Source organism: Arvicanthis niloticus, chromosome 9 (genome assembly GCF_011762505.2).
Source record: "Arvicanthis niloticus isolate mArvNil1 chromosome 9, mArvNil1.pat.X, whole genome shotgun sequence".
In the NCBI taxonomy this organism is placed as follows: domain Eukaryota; kingdom Metazoa; phylum Chordata; class Mammalia; order Rodentia; family Muridae; genus Arvicanthis; species Arvicanthis niloticus.
This window is the reverse complement of record NC_047666.1, coordinates 63,214,595-63,235,469: the sequence shown is the minus strand read 5'-3', so window position 1 is coordinate 63,235,469 and position 20,875 is coordinate 63,214,595. Positions and strand designations below refer to the sequence as shown.

The 20,875-nt window shown below is 43.9% G+C and overlaps 1 protein-coding gene across 5 annotated transcripts in view; it reads right to left on the bottom strand.

Annotated features, from left to right (window-relative positions):
* Window positions 1-20,875, bottom strand: part of Ano2 (anoctamin 2) — a 338,029-nt gene that overhangs the window by 231,401 nt on the left and 85,753 nt on the right. For 2 of the 5 annotated variants that reach the window (XM_034512071.2, XM_076940593.1), the window contains 3 exons: window positions 19,570-19,668; window positions 3,863-4,014; window positions 850-904 (listed from right to left, as the gene is read on the bottom strand). In XM_034512071.2, the coding sequence (XP_034367962.1) occupies window positions 850-904; window positions 3,863-4,014; window positions 19,570-19,668 (306 nt within the window). Of the gene's footprint in view, window positions 1-849; window positions 905-3,862; window positions 4,015-10,459; window positions 10,477-19,569; window positions 19,669-20,875 lie in introns of those variants that run through there. The other 3 variants (XM_076940592.1, XM_076940594.1, XM_076940595.1) reach the window with 2 other exon arrangements.

Below are 20,875 nucleotides of genomic sequence, written 5' to 3'. Positions count from 1 at the left end.
TTCCTCTGCCAACAGGCTGTGTGTTCTCTAGAGTGCTAGGGAATAAACTGATAGGTAAATGAAAACAGTATGTGTCTGGAGATGGGGCCACAAGAACAGAGGCCAGACACAGATTTATATTAGAATTAAACATCCAATATAATTAAAATCTTTGGTATAAAAGAAAAGAAAGGGGAGAGAAGAAAGGAAGGAAGGGAGGGAGGAAGGAAGGAAGCAAGGGAGGAAGGAAGGAAGGAAGGAAGGAAGGAAGGAAGGAAGGAAGGAAGGAAGGAGAGAGAGAGAGAAGGAAGGACAGGCAAGCTACAGTCAGGAATGTTGGCTCTCTGTTTTATTATTGGGCAAATTGGCTAATTAGCATTTCCTGTGAAATAAATTCACATGAGTCATTGCCATGGGGTTGAAGGAGAAAAAGTTCATAGAAAGGTGCACAATGCCAGCAACCAGGACTACTTCCAGCCCTGTTCAGACACTAATAATCTATATGATTTTTTTTCTAATGCAATGCTTCTTATAGCATCGAGGGTTTTTTTTTTTTTAATCTGTAAACCAAAGGGTTGCCTTAACTGGTATCAAGTCCTACCATCTCTAACATCCTCTGATTCTGTAATTCTAAGACAGATCTGCGTGGAAAGTTCATACGCAGCTACATCCCCTCAAGCCTTAGCAAACAAGGAACTTGTTTGCTCTTTCTTGTACTACCGGGATGGAGAGGCTCTTGGATGCCTTACAATTGCTAGGCAACGCCAAGCAAATAATGATGAAAGATAGCAGGAAGGGAAAGGGAATGACCTGCCAACCACCTACCTGATTCCCAAAACCCTTTACTAAGCCAGTACACCTGTTACTTACAATTCGGCTCCGGGTAGCATTGTCAAAGAAGGTGTCCTTTTCCTGGATGTTGTACCTAGAGGATCCAAGAAAGCAATTGGTGAACCCAACTCATTTTGCCACCCTACCCTGACACCCCTGTCCCCACAGCCCAGGGCAAACCTTTGGGAAGCAACATGGCAAAACATGAACGTTCTCACACACTCAAGACACACAGCATGGATGCCTGTTTTGAGTCAGGAATTCTGAAAACTATCTGTAGGAATTGTTAATAATGAAGATAAATGAGCAGAAGAAAAATATCAAAAAGAGATCCAGTACAAAGTTAGTCAGCTTGAAAGTTGATATGAAAGATTGTCATGAAGGCATTGAAAAGTGTGATTATGAAAAGCTTGTAAATAGAAAGTTGGTGATGGAAAGTGGTTTGCCATGGTTAAGTTTTCGAAATGAAAGCAGTTGGGAAATGTACCTATGCCTGGACAAAGACAGTGAAAATGGTGGAGGAGGGCTGTCTTGGGAGTATTGGAATTGTAACTATTTGTCTTTTGAAAAATGCCATTTTGTATTCTCATTGTTATTCTATCAGTAGATAGCAAGCTCAATTAAGAAAAGCCTGTGAGTGTTCACATATTGCACAACAAACATCACCAACAAAGCACTTTTGAAAGACAGTCAGTGGGATCTAGAGTTCGAGGGCAGCCTGGGTTACACAACAAGAACCTGTTTCAAAACAAAAACACAAAGTCTCACAGCACCTATGGAGTGGTCCCTATGTCAGGATCCTTGCTGAGGACACAGATTACTGGACCTTCTCCTTACTCTCCTGGGAATCACGAGTCACATGTGTCACATGTGCCACAGTGACTGATACCAAGTGAAGCACTACTCTGGTTTTGCAAGGTCAAGGACAGAGATCAGACTGCTGATTGAGAAGAACAGAATTTTCTTAAAAAAGAAACTGCCTATTCACTGGCCTTAAAGGATAGCAAAAGTGAAACAAAGGGAAACGTATGGGAGATAGGTGATCAGAGGCCAGCATCCCCATGGATGAAAGCCTAGGGGAAGGAAGCATGGAAGAAGACAAAGACAAAGATAACAGAAGGTTCACCAACTGTGGATGCTGTGTGATATACTGATCTACCAAGCAAAATGTGAAATAATGGCATGACTGTCATGGAGGTGACCAATCACTCATTAGATTTTCCTAGTATTGTAAACCTAGACAAAAGCTCACAGTTGGAAAGGTCATAGGCCCTAGAGTAGGTCATACCCCTAGTAGTATGGATAATGTACTACTCTTTCTTTGTTAAGTGGACATAATGACAAACTGCCTTCTAAATATTTGTTTATACACAAGATTAAGGACACTCAGGTTTGGTCGGAAAAGCTTCTTCTTGCAGTAAGTGAAAGTTAATGTAGAGACTCTTAAGTGATTAAAAAAAAAGTGTTGAGAATAAGTGGCTCTTAAATGCTCAGCCCTTATAGAACATCTGTATCACCCATTCCAAGGCTCAGAGACAGAAGAAGGAGGAGGAAAAGGAGGAGGAAGGAGAGGAAGAGGAGGAGGAGGAGGAAGAGGAGGAGAAGAGGAGGGAAAAGGAGAAGGAGAAAGAGAAGAATGAGGAGGAGGAAGAGGAGAAGAGGAGGGAAAAGGAGAAGGAGAAAGAGAAGAAGGAGGAGGAGGAAACAAGGAGAAGGAGGAAACAATGTTTGAACTAGAGCAGAAGTAGGAGAAATTGTCTTATGGACATTATAGTCGTTCACTGCACCTATGAAATTACAGCAGCTGTAGTTACTTGCACAAGATTGGGCCCTTGAACATTCCATCATAGATAGGGGAGGGGCTTTGAAAGCCTCACTCTCCCTGATGAGCCATCAGCAGTTAGTAGCTATTGAAAAGGGGGGGGGGGTCATTTTCTTCAGTGGTGTAACTGCTGGTTAGTTGCCCATGCTCTGTTATTTAGCCCTTGACCCATAGTTGAGTCAACTCACTGGGTCACAAAAAAAGAAAGAAAGAGAGAGAGAGAGAGAGAGAGAGAGAGAGAGAGAGAGAGAGAGAGAAAAGAAAGAGAAAAAAGAAAAGATATAGAAGTATGAAAAAACTTGCTTGGAAGAAGAAAGGGTTCAGTAGGAATGGGAGGAAGATAAGACAGGATAGAGAACAGTGTATATGTTCACACCACATTATACGTGTGCATGAAGAAGGAGTGCCATGCTGTGTCACCTATGTCTGTGTAAGCCTGGGTTGGCCTTGAAATTTGGTTTCCTCTTTGAAGCAGAAGGATAGTTCTAAGGTGACAATGGGAGGTGGGGACTTACTGTGAAATGACATATCCATATTCTTAGAATTGTTGTCAATCATGGCAATATAAGTGGGACGCATTCTCTAATGAACACAGAAACACAGCTTCTAAAACTGATGGATCTTTGCATCTTCTTGGCCTCTGTGCCCCTCCATTCCATCCCTATCACTCCAGACAGGTTTTCATCAGAGCTCCTCATGGGAAGCTTATGCTGCATCTTTCATTCCCCACTCCCCTACCATGCTCATTTCTTCTATAAGTTTCCCAAAGGACCACACCCATAAAGAGATCTTTATGCACTTTTTCCTGGGTGGGGAGGGCATTTCCACAGAATCAAGGAGAGCACGGGTACGCAATGGGTATATAGAAATCCAGAATTTCCCTCCACCTTCTCGCTGTTTTATCGTGTACTACCAAAACCTAATCAGATGAACTTGGCAGAGGGACTTCCCTGTGGAAGGTAAGCACTTCCCTTCTCATCGAGTTTCACAGTTCAAGCCAAGAAGCAGGTAGATGTTCTTGCATGAATGTCCAGGGCTGTTTGGAATAACTTCATAGAGGAAGGGCAGTCAGGGACTCAGGAACTGTTTCCCCTGTAAAGCTGCCCCCTCCACCTGAATCCCAGTCTCCAGGATCATCATGTCCCAAGCCTCAAGGCTCAAGCACCGAATGACACTGGTGTCCTTCCCCATCCCCTCTCATGCACCTGCCCTAGTCACTCCCATACTCACAGGTACATTTTTTCCCTGGAGAACGGGTAGGAAAGGTTTTTCATCCTGTTGTTGCTGTGTTCAGGAACTCTGGGTTGCAGGGGTGAGCTGAGCGTCTGCAGAATGGCGCTGAACTTCTTTGCGATGCTGCCTCCTGCTTTGATCTCGTACATCTATAAATAAATAAATAAATAAAATCACAGGATGCCACCTGCAACACTAAAAGAGCAAGGACCAGGGAAAACACTTTTAGCAAAGGAAAGGGTGGGAAGAATAAGAAGCAGGGTTTTTTTTTCCCTTTTGCTTCATTGCTTTTCAGAAGCCCCTATCAGTCACACGTGCTGTGGAGGTGGGTGTCCACTGCAAAGAAACGTGCAGATTCCAAACTCTGTGGCTGTCCCGCCATCTTACAGAAACCACAGGCCGACCGTGAGACAATCGCCATACTTCCACTGGATAAATGCATATAGAATTGTAAGAGAGGAAATACCAGGTGCTTGGCACCACTTAGCTCTGATTCCCACACAGCCTAATTAAGTACAATGGGATCCTCCTAGCCCTGCCTCCTCTGTACTGAGACTTCAAGTGAGTGGCACCGCATCAAGCTTTTTACGTGGAAGCTGGGGATTGGACCCAGGTCCCTGTGCTTGCATGGCAAACACTTTTGCAACTGAGCTCTCTTCCCATCTCCCCCCCTCCACACACACACAATATTAAACATTCAGTGATATCTGACCTGAGTAAGATACAGACATATTATCATAATGATCACTAATAGTTATAGTTCATATGTTCATTTGTTTATGTTACAGAGACTACTTATGATTCCATTAGTGATTTTATTTTTATTTCAATGTTTATTTGTCTTTATTTTATGGCTGTTTTGCCTGCCTGTATGTCTGTGCACCATATGGGTGCCTGATGCCCACTGAAGCCAAAAGAAGGCATCCAATCTGCAACTGAAGGTTGTGAGGAGGTAGTGGGGATTGAACCCCAGAACTCTGGAAGACCATCCAGGGCTCTTATCCTCTAAGCTATCTCCCTAGCTCCCGTTATGACCTTTAGACTACCAGGTTTGTAAATGCAGTGATTGAAGCACAGATGCCATAACTCAGAAACGTTGTGATGTATTGATGATAGACACTAGCTCTCCACAGGTCATTCTCCTTTCCAGATAGAACATTCTTCCCCACTCCTTCCCCAAACCTGGCTGGGCTTTGTAGCCACCTGATCAGTACAATATGACAGAAGGGGTACTAGTCAGTCCATCCTATAAGATCAGTGGCTTCCACCCTAATCTTTTCACATCCTAAAATGTCCTCAGAGTCCCCAGAGAGCTAGACGACCTTAAACTTCCCTGCACACAGCAGGTATGAAAACACCCTCACCTTGAACCTCAAGCCACCAAGAGACCACAGCCACTGGCATGCCACTGAGTGGAGTCCAATGGTCCTGACCTCACCTCTGTTCACACTACTGACCACAAAGTCACCCTTGCCTGCTCAGTTCTGACTACTTACGCCTACATTACAGCTTTTAGTTGTATTGAGCTACTACATACATTTTATTTAGTAATTATTTAGTAATAAAATTACTAAGTCAATTTAAGCTACCAAATAAATCTTGTTAAGCTACTATTAAGTTACTATTAAGCTACTGAAATGGGGTTAACTTTTTCATGCTGCTGTGATGAACAAAACAAGAGCCAGCATGCAGGGCATCCTGACAGAAAAGTCTATCCTCCTCTCTGCCATACTAGTTTCAAGTTGCAGAGAATATGCATGAGGGGTGCCCTGAGATAATGGCCCTCAAGGGTGTGCAGGGGACTTTGAGGCTCCAGGAAAGGTGGCAACACTTTCAGCTGGAGAATGTGAAAAGCATGTCACTGGTGTGTGTGTGAGATGCGCTTCAGCTGAAGATCCACCCACCTTCTTGCTCATTTTGTTATAAAAATGATAGGCAGTGGTAGGGGTGGGGGCGTGGGGATGGGGAGTCCTCGAAGCCAATAACTGACCGAGAACCACTTTATAGCTTCTGAGTAGTTTTTATTTATTTTCAGTTAAAATAAATTAATGTAGTTCTGCTATTTAAAAAAAAAAATCAAGAAAACACTAATGAAATGGTAAAGGTTTGGTTTTTTGTTTTTGTTTTTGTTTTTTCTTTCATTTTTGACCCAGTCTTACCTTTTTCTCCTGTGGAACTCTCTATTAATAGTTTATAGTATATTTCCTCCAATCTTATATACATATATGTGTATATATACATATTACATACATGTGTGCCTACACACACATACACACACGCATGTACACACACATGCACATGCACACACGAACACACACACACACACCACTCACTGAGACGCTTTCATTTCCCAATACAAAAGAATAACAGACACCAGTCCTGAGAAAACCTAAATACCCAGACAAAATCCAAGATATAATGGTCCCCCAGACCGTAACCATCAGACAGCAGAAGGAAAAAACAGACCAGGTGGGTCCTGGGGTAGCTCCAGGTCCCTGCCTAGAGAACTCAGGGAAAACAAGTAGATCGCTTCAGATTCCCTGAGCTACAGGGGCAAGGATATAAACCTATGGAGTTCAAGACAAGAAATCATCCACTAAGAAGGGACCCCGCTCAAAGAAGCACAGAGGTCTACTGAACCCCCTGAACACTTGGCTGCATAGGTGTGAAAAATGACTCCATATAAGAGAAAGAACCATCTGGAAAGAGTGAGAATGTCACCTACTTCTGTAGGCCAGATGGAAAAACCCTATAATTCTTGGGGCAGTGGGCGACCACTGCTTTACTTAGTAGTGGTGGATAATTAGGCTTAGACTGAAAGTCCCTCCAGACCCACTTAACAAGTCATAAAAGAGGGAACTAGGCTAAATAGCTTTGAAGGTATTTCCCAAGTCTAGCATAACCCCAACCCGAAACATTTAAGGAAAAGAAGTATACGTTCATGGCACAAACATTTCTAGGCATCTCCCGGAGATCTGCAGCTTGATAGCTGATGGATTCAAGTGCTGGGCATACGCAGGGATGACAAGAACTCTAACAATGACCCTGCCCCTTGCGGTATGCTTAGCAGTGCACACGGCACCTGCACCATGAGCAGCTTCTCAGAAGAATCCATGAAGACACCGCAAGCCCTACCAGGGAGGAACAGGATCTTCACTTCACAGATGAGAAAACCAAGGCTAAGAGGGGCAGGAGGTGGCCTGGATGTCCTATCTAGGATTCTTCCCTTGACTCAATGGCCTTCCACCTTCAGCAAAGCCCCATCGTCTCTCCCAGGAGAGGAAGTAAGCTTGAATGTCGCCTTTTAGCCCAACGGCTTAGGTTCTCATTTCACCTTCCCAGAAAGACACTCAGTACTGTCTATTATTAATAACAATCAGCAGTGGCATCATTATTACTGTTATTCTTGGACATCAGAGAATTATGAACATCCTCAGAAATGGCAAGACACATGTTAGCCAGCTGTTCCCCATTACGCCTCCCTGGGTACACGATGCGCCTCCCTGGGTACACGATGCGCCTTTCATGTGTTTAAAATCATAAATAATCGTTAAAGTATGTTGCTCTTATTTTTTATTCCTGGGCTCAAATGTGGTTCTCATAAAAGCATGCTTTGGCCCCACTGTCACAGTCTAAGGGGTTCACGGAGATTTCTTTTGTCTTACTTCTTTCTTCCTCCTTGTCTCTCCTCATCTCCCCACCCCCCACAGGGGCCCATCAGTGTGGTCCCAAGGCTGATTTGTTTTCCCTTTGCATTAAAATCACGTGCTTTGCTGAGGTACAGGGAGCCAAGGTTCTAGTGTTGTCTATCTTGAATAACATACGAGTCATTGTCTCCACTTTACAGATAAGAAAACTGAGGTAGCCTGGCAAGTTTAATGAACATACATGAAGGACCTAACCTAAAAAAAAAAAAGAAAAGAAAAAAGAAAAAGAAAAAACACTGAAAATGTATAGCAAGGTAATATTTAAATGCTATCATCCTAATGATCCCCAGGTCTGTGAAGAGCCCTCTCTGCAGATCAGCCAGCAAGAATACAGGCCAGGCATCAAGTTGGATGCTGGACCTCCCCACCCCCCATTTACTTCTATCAACAACTATAATGTTGATAGAAGTAAAGTCAGTTTACCTGTCTTTCTGCCTGTTGGTTGGCTTTTCCTCCGTTACCACATCAGCTGTCAGATCACTGGTGGGCAGCTGTCACCCTTTCTAGCATCTCTCTCATCTCCACAGTCATCAAGTGTCTGAAGACTATCTTGTGACCGTGACCTCTGCTCCCTTTAGTTCCCAAAAACCCAGGTGGAGAATGGAGATAGACAAGATGGCGTGAGGACCCAGGCAGGAGGTGGACTAGTATGGAAGGCTATGCAGTCAGAGAAGAGAAAGCCAAGCAAAGATTCACAGAACTCCCATCTCTTGAAAACTCTGCTTTCATCCCCAGTGGTACCAAAGAGAAGCTCGGCGTGTGCTGAACCAGGGCTGAGAATTCTACATTGCTGCACATCTGTCCTCGTTCACTGCCCATAAGCACATTTGTCCATGCACGCGAGTGCTAAGCCATCCCCTCACTAAAATGGAAGCAACACCAGAGCTGAGATGCTCAGCTGTACTATCTCAGCTGTAAACCTAGAGCCGGAAAGGAGGGCACAGCCAGAGACTGAACAACCCTTCACCACTCTACCTGTGCCTACAAGTTGAGTTTCCTGTCTGGAGTCATCCTGTAGACTATGATAATGCTGACTATAAATAAATAAATAAATAAATAAATAAATAAATAAATAAATGCTCTTTCTCTGTTGTCCAATCCTGTATTCATCTATGGTTTTTATCCTTGTTGTCAGCACGTTCTCTACACATGAATGAATGTTTGCTGACTTTTAAATTTTGGGATAAAATCCAAGCTTTTTAAATTACATGGCTGACAAGGCCCCTTACGAGCTATGCCTCCCGGCTCCCTCCTCAGTCTCGTTCTCCTCTCCTCGAAGTCGCTCTATTCCCACCCGGGCTTCTCTAAGTTCCTCTCACAAGCAGGATTTTTTGACCTTGGGACCTGGGGGTATATTTTTCCCTCTCTGGAAATGTTCTCATTCGCAGCCCCAACTTCTCCTACCCAGCCTTCAGAGCTGAGCCCGAATGCTCTCCCACCGTCAGCTAAATGAGTTTCTTCCCGTTGACTCTCACTGTATGCCCCTCTTGTTTTCCTGTGGGTGTCTCTCAATTTACAACTAGCCATAAAATGCTGAATTCTCACCACATAAAAGTCATCGGGGCCAGAGGACAGCTGTAGTCACTGCTACATTAGCAGAACATCTGGGGCACACTGATTTTTCAGAAATTTTCATCAGATGGGTGGAGGATGAAGGATGGAGGATGAATAGAGGGATGGAGGATGGACCAGAGCAAGGATGAATAGAGGGATGGAGGATGAAGGATGGAGGATGAATAGAGAGATGGAGGATGGGCCAGAGCAAAGATGAATAGAGGGATGGGGGATGGACCAGAGCAAAGAAGAATAGAGGGATGGAGGATGAAGGATGGAGGATGAATAGAGGGATGGAGGATGGACCAGAGCAAAGAGAAAAGGTAAAGTTGAAGGAAACCAAACATACAACATGGCAGAACATGTTGAGAGTCCCCAGCACAGACACTGATGCCCTTGTCCCTTCTCTTGACTAGAAGCCACTTCATGCCTGGGATGAAAAGCACATCATTCAGGTTTCTCCTTACCCCACCCCCAGTCAGAAGATATTTGGAGCTGAAGGTAAACAGATCACTATTTGATGAAGGAATTAATTGCCAAGGAAGTGGGTGGCTTTTTTTTTGGATAGTTTATTTATTTACATTTCAGATGTTATCCCCTTTCCCCATCCCCGCCCCCAGAAATCCTCTATCCCATACCCACTCCTGCTTCTATGAGGGTGTGCCCCTCACCCACCCCTATTCTTATGTAGAGAGACTCTCTTAAGGATCATGAATAAAAGAAGGTCCTAGGACTGAGGGAGCAAAAGCCTTGTGGCATCAATGGTTCAATCAATCTAAAGCATATTGAGCAACTATGACTTCAGTGGCACACAATTATTTTCAGGAAATTCATAAGAAATATGAGTTCCTGATCCTAGAGACTTAGGGCACAAGTGAAACCCAAGCATAACTCCCAAAGGCTTCTGGAGTAAAACCACCAATAGGAAAGATAAACATTGAGTGTATAGTGACTAAGAACCCAAGAAAGAAGAGATGGGTTCAGGCTACAAGAAACAAAGGACTGGTGAGGAGGGCAGGAAGGAGACTGGAGCACAAAGGGTATAGTTGAGTTGCTCATTCCGGGAGGAGCAGGAAGCCATTCTAAGACCTGGAACAAGTGCTTTTGAGAATGTCTGTCCCATAGATGAAGGAGGAAGCCACTCTGAGTTCTAGAAAAGTTTCCATCAAAGAGATTGATAGAGACCCACAGAGAGGCCTTGTTAGAAGAGAGCAGTCCAGGGTGGGCAGGAGCACTCAAAGGAGGACCAGGGATACCATCATGGCTAGGGATTTAGCAGATGTAGTTATAGGTCAAGCAGCTAGGCTAAGTGGGACAGCTTACTACAACTCACCTCAGAGAGACAGCAGAGAGGGACACATAGGAGGTCTTGACCCAGTAGAATGTGAACAACCCAAGGGAATCTGTCTCCAGGACTCTCCACTAGGCAACAAGAATAAAAACCTAAATATATATATATGCATATACATATATACATGTACATATACATATATGTATACACACATAGAAATAGAGAAATAAAGATAGAGAAAGGTTAGGTTGGTAGACAAATAGATGGACAGATGATAGATAGATAGATAGATAGATAGATAGATAGATAGATAGATAGATAGATTTTATAGATGATAGACTCACAAATCATCATCTGCTTTACACACAGGACACAGAATTTTAAAGTGAAACAGAATTGAGGCTCTGTCTTCCTTGCTGTATAGGTCAAAGTAAGTCACAGTAATAATCCTCAGCAGTGCAATAATTGTAACCTGTGTATCTCCCACCTGGGACCACAGCATTTTAGCTAAATCTCTTTAAATACCTCTATACAACATTGCTTCAGGACATTAGCAGGGCTCCTACCCAGCTACCCAGCTACCCAGCTACCCAGCTACCCAGCTACCCAGCTACCCAGCTACCCAGCTACCCAGCTACCCAGCTACCCAGCTACCCAGCTACCCAGCTACCCAGCTACCCAGCTACCCAGCTACCCAGCTACCCAGCTACCCAGCTACCCAGCTACCCAGCTACCCAGCTACCCAGCTACCCAGCTACCCAGCTACCCAGCTACCCAGCTACCCAGCTACCCAGCTACCCAGCTACCCAGCTACCCAGCTACCCAGCTACCCAGCTACCCAGCTACCCAGCTACCCAGCTACCCAGCTACCCAGCTACCCAGCTACCCAGCTACCCAGCTACCCAGCTACCCAGCTACCCAGCTACCCAGCTACCCAGCTACCCAGCTACCCAGCTACCCAGCTACCATTAGGAAAGAGTGTAGGTCACAATAGAACCACAGTTCTCCCTAGAAGGCTTCCTCTACAAGCTTCAATTAGCCAGATAAAATTCAATGATGAGTGCTTCTTCAATACGTTAGATCATATCTCATTTTAAAATGAAAGAGTATTGTTCTGCATAATAAACCTTGAAAGGTGCCCTTCCAGACTACACTGCACAGTCAGGTTCAATGGTGGGTTTGTTTGTTTGTTTGTTGTTTTTTCAGCAAATAGAATAAGAGCATGGCTTTAGAGTTGTGCAGACATGACTTGGGGTCCCTGGATCTCTTCTCCAAGCTACAAGACCTTGGATAAGATCATTAACCTCGCTGAGACTAAGTTTCTGCATCTACAAAATGGGGCCAATGTGAGCACTTAGCAACTCAAATTGTGAGGTAATAAAAAAATAATACAGCCCCGCTCTCATCAACTGACCCAGTGCATGGGGAAATTTTATATTTAGATTTCAGTTGATTTAATCATTGGTCCATGAAATTATACTTGTGACTTCACATCTTGATTTTAAGATTCTTCCAGCTTCTGATGTCTGCATGTGTTCCCTGATTGACTGCATCACTCTGTCTCTGTCTCCCCCATGTAGCCCTCTCCCCTGCAAACCTCTGTTCCACGTTTGCTTGTGTCTTTCTCTCCTAAGCACCCTGGATTTAGGGCTCTCACACTAGAACCAGGATGACCTGAGATCTTTGCTTAATAACATCCATGAAGACCGACTTCCCAATGGACCACATTCACAGAATCCAAAGCCAGGACTTTATACTTTTCCTACACCAGTATTTGCTCTATTGTAAAGATCTATTCTTGTAAGGGATTTTAAATGTAGGTCTTGGGATGTTTCATTTCATGTGCCAACTGGACTGATCTGTGGGCTGTTCAGATATTTAGTCCAACTGTTTTGTGAACATATTTGTGAAGGAACTTTGGAGATGAGGTGAGAAATTGACTCAGTAGACTGAGTGTATATAGCAGGTTGCCTTTTCTAATGTGGTCTGACCAGATAGAAAAGGGAACCTCTCCCACAAATAAGGGTGGTTCCTCCTGCCTGAGTACCTTAAATTGGGATATCAATCATTTTCTTCTCCCCTTAGAATTAACCTGAATGTCAGTTTTAGGGCCTTGACACTGCCAACATTCAGTATGTATGCATGTTCTCCAGACTCTCAGGCTTGAACTACTCAATTGGATCCAGGGTATCCAACTTACTGACTGTAGAGCTTGGGACCCCCACAGCCTCCATAACTAACTTGTAGTGTGTCCCCATCTTTCTCTATCTTTCTCCTGTTTTACTAGAGAGCCCCAGCTGATACTCACATTCGAATAACCAAGAAGCAAGACATTCTGTGTTCCCAGAAAAGTATAATCCCTGAAGCAGGACAGAGACCATGAGTTGTGGGGATCGTGAGGAGGAATACATCCTGGAAAACTTTGGGGAGTGAGCTAGCCAAACCAGAAGTCCCTAGAGAGGCAGTGATAAATATCTAAGAACAATTTCCAAAAATGTAAAAAGCTTAATGGAGTCAATAGTTTCCTCCTAAGGGGCTACTCAAGATAATTAAATTGTCAGGCTTCTTTCTTTTTTAATTGGAATTATGTAAGCTTAGTCTGGGTTTCTCACACTTAAAAATGAAATGTTGATAGCATTTATGTGATTTCTATTAGGGAAAGGCAGAAATGGCTCATTCTTTAATAAATGCTGTTTTATGAACATGAACTTCAAAACATCTGCTCCACTAGATCAATTATTTCATTAGCTTATCAGAAATGTGCTTAAATGATTTTGCAGTAAAGCCCTCCCTGAGCTACATTTTAATATCAAATTCTCTATTTTTAGCCAAAATCAGTATAAGAAGTGGTCACATACAGATTACCCGAGGGATATCTATAACACCCCACATACATCCTCATTGCACCAGGCTCAGGAAGCATGGCAGAAGATGGGGGAATGACCATAAGAGCCAAAGGTCAGAAAGGACTGGAGTAAAGCAGTGCCGTCTGCACATAACAGGGTCACTGCACTCATGAATTCACAACAGCAGTACTTACCTGCACAGGTCAAGTCAGCCAACACTAGTGTAAAGGGGGAAGCATTGACAAGACTTCCCCCTTATTGAGGAGCTACGGATGGCCAATGGCTTCTGGGGAAGGAAAAGTCAGTTTTCCTTAAGGATGTGGACCCCGGGAAGCTAACTATGCCCCAGTGATGAGTGTATGGGAAGCACAAACTGGACTGGATGGGTTTTTAAACAAGAAGAGAGGGGACACAAACCTGAGGAGGTAGAGAGATGGGAATAGACCTGGGAGAATGTAGAGTAGGAGCGAGGAGGGTGACAATGATTAAAGTATACTGTGGTGGTTTAAATAAAAATGGTCCCCATAGCCTTATGTATTTCAAAGCTTAGTTACCAGGGAGTAGAACTGTTTGAAAGGATTAGGATCGGGAGGTGTGGCCTTGTTAGAATAGGTGTGGCCTTGTTAGAATAGGTGTGGGCTTGTTAAGTGGAATTATATCATTGGACTTTGAGGCTTCAAAAGTCCATGCTAGACCCAGTGCATGTGCGCATGCATGTCTGCCTGCTGCCTATGGATTGGTTTGTAAGGTTCTCAGCTACTGTTTCAATCTTACCACCATAATGATCATAGACTAAGCCTCTGAAACTATAAGCCCCCAGTCCAATGCTTTCTTCTCTAAGCATTGTCTTGGCCATGGTTTCTCTTCACAGCAATAGAATTGTAACAAAGACATACATTGGATAACATTCTCAAAGGATTAACAAAAACATTACATTTTTTTAAAGAAAGAAAAGGTTATTCCAGGAGCTGGGGAGATGGTTCGGTAGTTAGGAGTGCTTGCTGTTCTTCTAGAGGACCCAAGTTCAATTCCCAGCACCCATGTTGGATTATAAATTTACAACCACATGTAACTCCAAACCAGGACATTTGACACCCTCTTCTGGCCTCCACTGACACTGCACTCACATTATATGCACACACATAAACATACACACACACACACACACAATTTTTTTTAATTTAAATGCATAGGTCTAAAAAAAAAAAAAAAAAAAAAAAAAAAGATCATTCTGCCCTCAAATGTAAACTTGTGACTGAAAACCTAACCTCTTATATGTTGTTCAGAGCCTTTTTTATACTTTGGTAATAAAAAAAAAATTGTTTTTAAATTTAAAAAGTAAAACTTTTGTCCTTCCCACCCCCACAATAAAACAATACCTCATGCAGATGGCATGAGCCACAATTCCTGTCGCTCTGGCTACCAAGAAGCTTATCATGAAACTCTGTCTCACTTGCATCTGGTATCTTTAGTTTCAATTTCTATCATCTTTTTTGTTTGTTTGTTTGGTTGTTGTTGTTGTTGTAACATGAGCTATTCATATTCTTTTTCTCTCTAGTCTCTAATTCCGATTTCATTTCATGTCATCAATTTACACCTGAGAGCAGAGCCCAGAGTAGAACTTTTTCCCTTGTCACACCTGTCACGTGCCTGTTTCCCCTTGGAAGAGGTTCTCTCAGCTCACCCCGCTGAGTGGTGAGTCCTCCACAAACTTTCCCCAAACAAGCGCCAGCAGACCCCACACATAGAACCATCATGTTGCAGACACCCCGGTCCCTAGGAAACAGAATCTCCCTTCTCACTGGGCCATAGTCTTCCCATAGTCTAATGTCCATCTGTTCTTGCCTCTCCACAGACTGCATCTGGGCTGCTGGCTGCCTTGGTGAAGGAATGGACTGGGCCCATTTCCCACAGTGCTGCAGATACTGACTGTGAATGATGAGGAAAGGGAAAGTGCAGACAGAAGCAACCCAACCCAGTGCCCACTGTGCAGCCTGACACTCATGACTGTGAAGCATACAGTGTTGGCAGTTGTCATGGAGACATGCAGCATTGTGCCAGACATTTCCATAACTTGCTGGCCCCTACACCTGCCCTCCACTACAGGGAGACTCACGTATGGAAAGCACATAGACCTCTAGCCCTGCTTTGTTTAAAAAAAAAAAAAAGTCTGACTTAACACTATCTACTTACATGCAAAGGACACTTAATCTGATGTCCTTATGGGCTCCTGGGGGTAGCACTGAGACCCCTTAATATTAGTCGTAAATCTCCTAGCAACAGCCACCAAACCACTGATGGATCAGACAAAAAATGGTATTCACCCATCCCAGCTCTATGTCCTCTTAAGCTGTGTTAATATTACTTCATGGACAAGAATAATCCTATAAAAGCCCCAATTATCATGCATACACACACACACACACACACACACACACACACTCTCATACACACACACAAAAACACATACCTATCTATCCCCAGCCTTGTCTCTGCTAGAGGCTCGGGGAATGTGAATGTCAGGATGAGAACAGGGGTATTCACTCACTTACATAAATAAGCAAGTAGAGGGGAAATGGCCTAGATGCTGACTGGGATCTAGAAGCACCACCTCCAGAATAAGCAGAAGAGATAAGGCATCTGCCCCCAACCTGACCCATCTCAAATCTTCCTAGACTGTTCAGCACCAAAGGCCAGTTTTCCTACCTCCTCCTGTGTGCGCCTGTTTAATGTCCCTCACAAAAGGCAGGCCCTTCTGTTGTTGTTTTTGGAAAACAAATGTTTCCTTCCAAGATTCCCCCTCCCAGTTAATATTTGTGCTCAGGACTCTGAGTCCCTGGACACATTACAATGGATTTGTGCAGGTTTGAGACCTCAACTTCATGATTTCCTCCACATCTTTCCGGTCTCTCTGGACCTTACTGGGTTATGATCCAAGTCATCACCGACCTGAACGATGCTTAACAGATCTTATACCATGCCTTGCTCTTCCTCCACATTCCCACCACCCACAGGCTGTGGCTCTCTGTAAATGTGGGTTATTCTCATTTTAGTCACTTTCCAGAACCATTTTTAAAAGGAACAATGCTGGCCCTCCAACAGACTGTCATGTCTCCTCTTCCCCTATCCTCAGCCCTCCGTTACTACAGGAACCGGATTTATCCTACCCCCAGCCTTGGGATCAGAGTCTCTGATTAATTTTTACAAACACATGTATCCTACCCAGCACAAATTATATCCTTCTCATCTGCTTATAAGACCCCCTGTGAGGCCAACTACAAGGCCCCAAATGCTATGAATATGGAGAACAGCAGGGGCCATGTGGCTGAACCCACAGACAGATGCCAGAACCTTCCACCTGTGTGGAGTCTGGGAAACACTAGGAGAAAGTGGTTTTGGTTATCTGTACAGCCTGGAGAAGCAGTCACAGCTTCACCCAGAACCCAACCCCCAACTTTCTAGGCGGAGCTATGTTCTGTTCTGCAGATAGCCTACAAATGATCTCAATAGCTGGGCTTCAATAGCTGCCTTCTGCCTGGGTCTGTGCACATTTCTGTCGCCCTGGGCCCTGTTCTGGGCTTACCAGGACCTGGGCTGCTCTGTAGCCCCAAAGCCCTCCAAAGACTCCACACAGTAGGAAGTGCATCAGTGCTCGCTGCCTGTTGGGTCAGGGAGGAAGCTTATTTGGTGCTAGGACAAAAAAAAAAAAAAAAAAAAAAAAGAAAAAAAATGGTTCAAAACAAAAAACAGACTCAAGAACAAAATTTTGCATTTCCATACCACCCTTTAAGAACCAGGTTCTTAAAATCACCCACTAAAAAAATTAACAGTGGGCAATATTATGCCTGAATCACAGACGGGGAAACTGAAGCTCTGAAAGAGGAAGCAACATCCTCAAATCACACAGTAAATGAGTAAAAATCCCAGGCTTCATGTCTGTTCTTGGGACTTGTCTAGTATAATGTGTAATGCCTTGAACTGTTAAAATGAAAAGGAAAGACCCCAAAGATGGATGCTTCGCAATATGGCATGTACAGGTCAACTCATTTACAAACCCAAGTCCTGTCTGTACAACACATGCTAAGTGCCAAATGGCTAATATATGAGAGCTGCAGCTCAGGAGGAGACAGATGTGTCATTTACACAAAACTAATTTACAAAGCTGGGAAAATACAGCGTAGAGACAAAGAGGATAGGAATGGGAGGGGGTGGCTCGGAGGTTGTCTGGACAGGAGGTGTCAAGGTGGCAGAAAACCCGAAGCATTAAGGAATGGCTGATGGTGCAAAGGACAGAGAAGAGAGCAAGGACAGCATGAGAGAGCAGGCAGGTTGGGAGGAGAGCCAAGAAGAAAGCCAGGCAGTACACTGGGGATGCAGAGAATGGTACTCGGTTCTCCAGAACCTCTAAGTTCTCTACTGTGAGCATCTTAATCTCTGCAGCTACTCTTCATGGATAGGAGAGATTTGCTCACCTTCTTCCCAAACACCAGACAGCAAAGATGAAAATAGAGAGCAAGAAACATGTAGGATGGGGTGAAGACAACATCAGCTATTCAACTAAACCAAAGAAAAGGGACAAGAGAAGTCAACAGAGCTGGGCAAGGTAAAATCCTACCAGAAAGAACTAGAAGCTTCTACCCCAAACTGAGACATGTGTTGTGTTGCTAGGAGACCAGACATACATCAGCTGGGAAGAGTGGCATTCTGAACAAAGATGGCACATGTCTTTATATCAGTGGTATTAGAAGTAAGAAGACTAATCCAGAGAATAAAGAACATAGCGATATGGAGACAATATCTGTGAGAGAAGCTGGGTATGATGGCACACACCTGCAGTCTTAGCACTTGGACATCTGAGATAGGAAGTGTGAAAGTCTGATGCTGGCATGGGCTACAGAGCCACATTCTCAGTGTCCCAAATAAGTGAATAAATAAACAATAAAATAGTGTGACGATTTCAAACATGTGGCTCCTGCAAAATTGTGTTTTATCAAAAAGAAACTTATAAGTAAACCTCATATCTGTGTTTGTTTACTATTTAATGGACATTTGTTAGTCTAGCTTAATAAGTTATAAGAACAGAATCTATAGATTCTATTCTTCTTGCGGGGGGGGGGGGAATTCCTGCTGGCTCAAACACATACTGGTATTTGATGAATGATTTTTGACAGGCAGTAGTAGACCTGTTGGCAGTGAAGATGGCGCAAGCACAGTTAGCAGTAAAAGTTGGTCTTTCTGGCTCTAAGGATGTTCTCAATGGTGGGGATGAGCTGGGGAGGTGGGGACAGCACTACTGAGAGGCAGCAGATTAGGGAGTTGTGCTCCTGACAGGGAGGTAGAAACACTTCTTAGGATGAGAATCAGGTTCTCTACGAAAGTAAGTCACCATTTGTGAAACAGCACTGTATAGGGCAGAAACACACAAAGAGAGAGATCTTACCCACAAATCACCCATGGCTAACACAACTACCCTGTCCTAGTACCCTCCCAAAGACACATCACAGAAGGTCAGAGTACAGTCCCACTCTTTCCTCTAAAATGCCCAAGGAGAAGGAATGGGAATTTTAGAAAAAAAAAAAAAATCTCCTCTCCCGAGAGCTGTTTGCTGGATTCTGTTGTATAAGGAGACACAGCAGTTGAAAATTCACTGGGGAGATTTTTTTAAATTGTTCATACACTGTTCTAATTGAAAACTGCCTCCCACACCATCTCAACTGTGAGGCGCCCAGCCCACATGGCACAATCTCCTGGGGATGATTCTTCCCCAGCGTTGATCCCAGAGCCTCACTCCACACCAACCGAGTGATCTGTAATCTCTAGGTGGGACACTGGTACATGAAAACGCTTCCCACGTGGTTTCAATCTACTCCCATGTTGAAGAACCTCCTAATTTATGGAGGAGCGAAGGCCACCATTTGACCACAGCAGTGTGCCCATAGAATTCTTGGTGCTGTTTTTCTCTTCCACCTCACTGTCAGATCCCCTTGTAGTGCCAGGTTCACTACAGAGAAATGCCTGATGGTTCTAGACCTTCAAGAACAGCAATGGAGGCACAATGGAAAAAAAAATGAAGATAAGATGTTTGGCTTTCCAGACAGCACAGCCCAGGTGACAGACAGACAGACAGAGGGACACCAGTTCTTCTCTGTCCCACCCACCCCGTGGGCACATACTTAGCATCCCTGGGGAGACAAGTTTGACTTCAACTCCAAAAAAAGCCACATCCACCTGGCCCAGATCCCAAGTCATCCACTTGCATCCAGCCCTCAGGAGGCCCAGAATCCCGGAGAAACAACAAGTGCATACTTTCTTGGTGGGGACTTTGATCTTCAAGAACTCTGCTTCCCTGGCCAGCACCTGCCATGGGGCGTGGATCCGGACAAAGACAGATCCCTGGCTTTTGCTCTGTAAGGTACAAAAAGGAAAGATAGAAACACTTGTAAGAACACAGCTAAAACTCTTCATTTACAGCTCTAGAAGCCCAACCTTCCCATTTCTTCAGTTTGGGACTTCTGTTCCCTTTAAATGTCCTTAGGAGCCAGTCTCACACCCATACCAACTTCTCCACTGTGCTCCAGATACACTGTGATTCCAAAGTGTCTGAGTTCCTAAAGGGTAGTGCATGGAGACTGGTAGCTTCATGGGAAAAATAAAATAATTTTGTTCACAGATCTGAAAATTATACAGCTACGATTTCCAAGGAAATTCCTAAAAATGCAGTAACAGTTGGTCAGCTAACCACTGCTGGCATTCAATGAATAGGCCAGTTTGTCTCCAGTCACAGACTGTTGTTCACTGGTCCAATCTGTGCTTCTGTTCTATCTGTGTGCTAAGTGGTTGCCCCAAGTCACAGAAGTGACCACTCAAGCCTCAGAGCAGGTGACACAGACAGCAATGCAAATGTCCTGCTCAAAATAATGTCAGCACATCAATCCTAAGCAAGGTCCAGTGTGAACACAACCCGAATCTGCATGCCAGGACAACAGGGATGTCCCTCAAAAAGAAAGAAGATGCAGTGATTGTGAAGTTAGGATAAGTCAGCAATCTACATGGCCTTGGACACCATGTCTGAAACAAATATTTGCCAGGGTGCAGCCGAGATTTGACCTCATCTTCAAACAAAACACAAATAATAAATTCTTTGGGATATTCATTAATTTTGTCACCAAAGAATGAAAGAGGACCAAAGCGCTGAGCAGTATAATCTGACACAAAAATAAACCACTATTCGGGGATGCTTTTAAAATACTCCAAAAAGGAAAAGTCCAAATACTGGATGCAGAGAGAAAGTGGAATGTGTTGGTTATTAATTTCTTCATCAAATGACTATTGGAAATTACATAGAAACATTGTACTGCCATGGGAAGAAGCGAATGAAGCAGCAAATGTACCATTTGTATTAGGATAAAGCTACTGGGGTACAGAGTAGGGGTTGTGTTCTAGTAATTCTCTGTAGAAATTGCTGGGTGGCGACAGCTTCCATTCACACCTAGACACCCATGCACTAGACGTGAGGATTGTTGTGTTGAACAAATATATACTGTGTGAAACAAGGTATATGGGGTCCTGCTGAGAAGACTCTGCACAGTCCACATATGCAGGGGCTTCTATT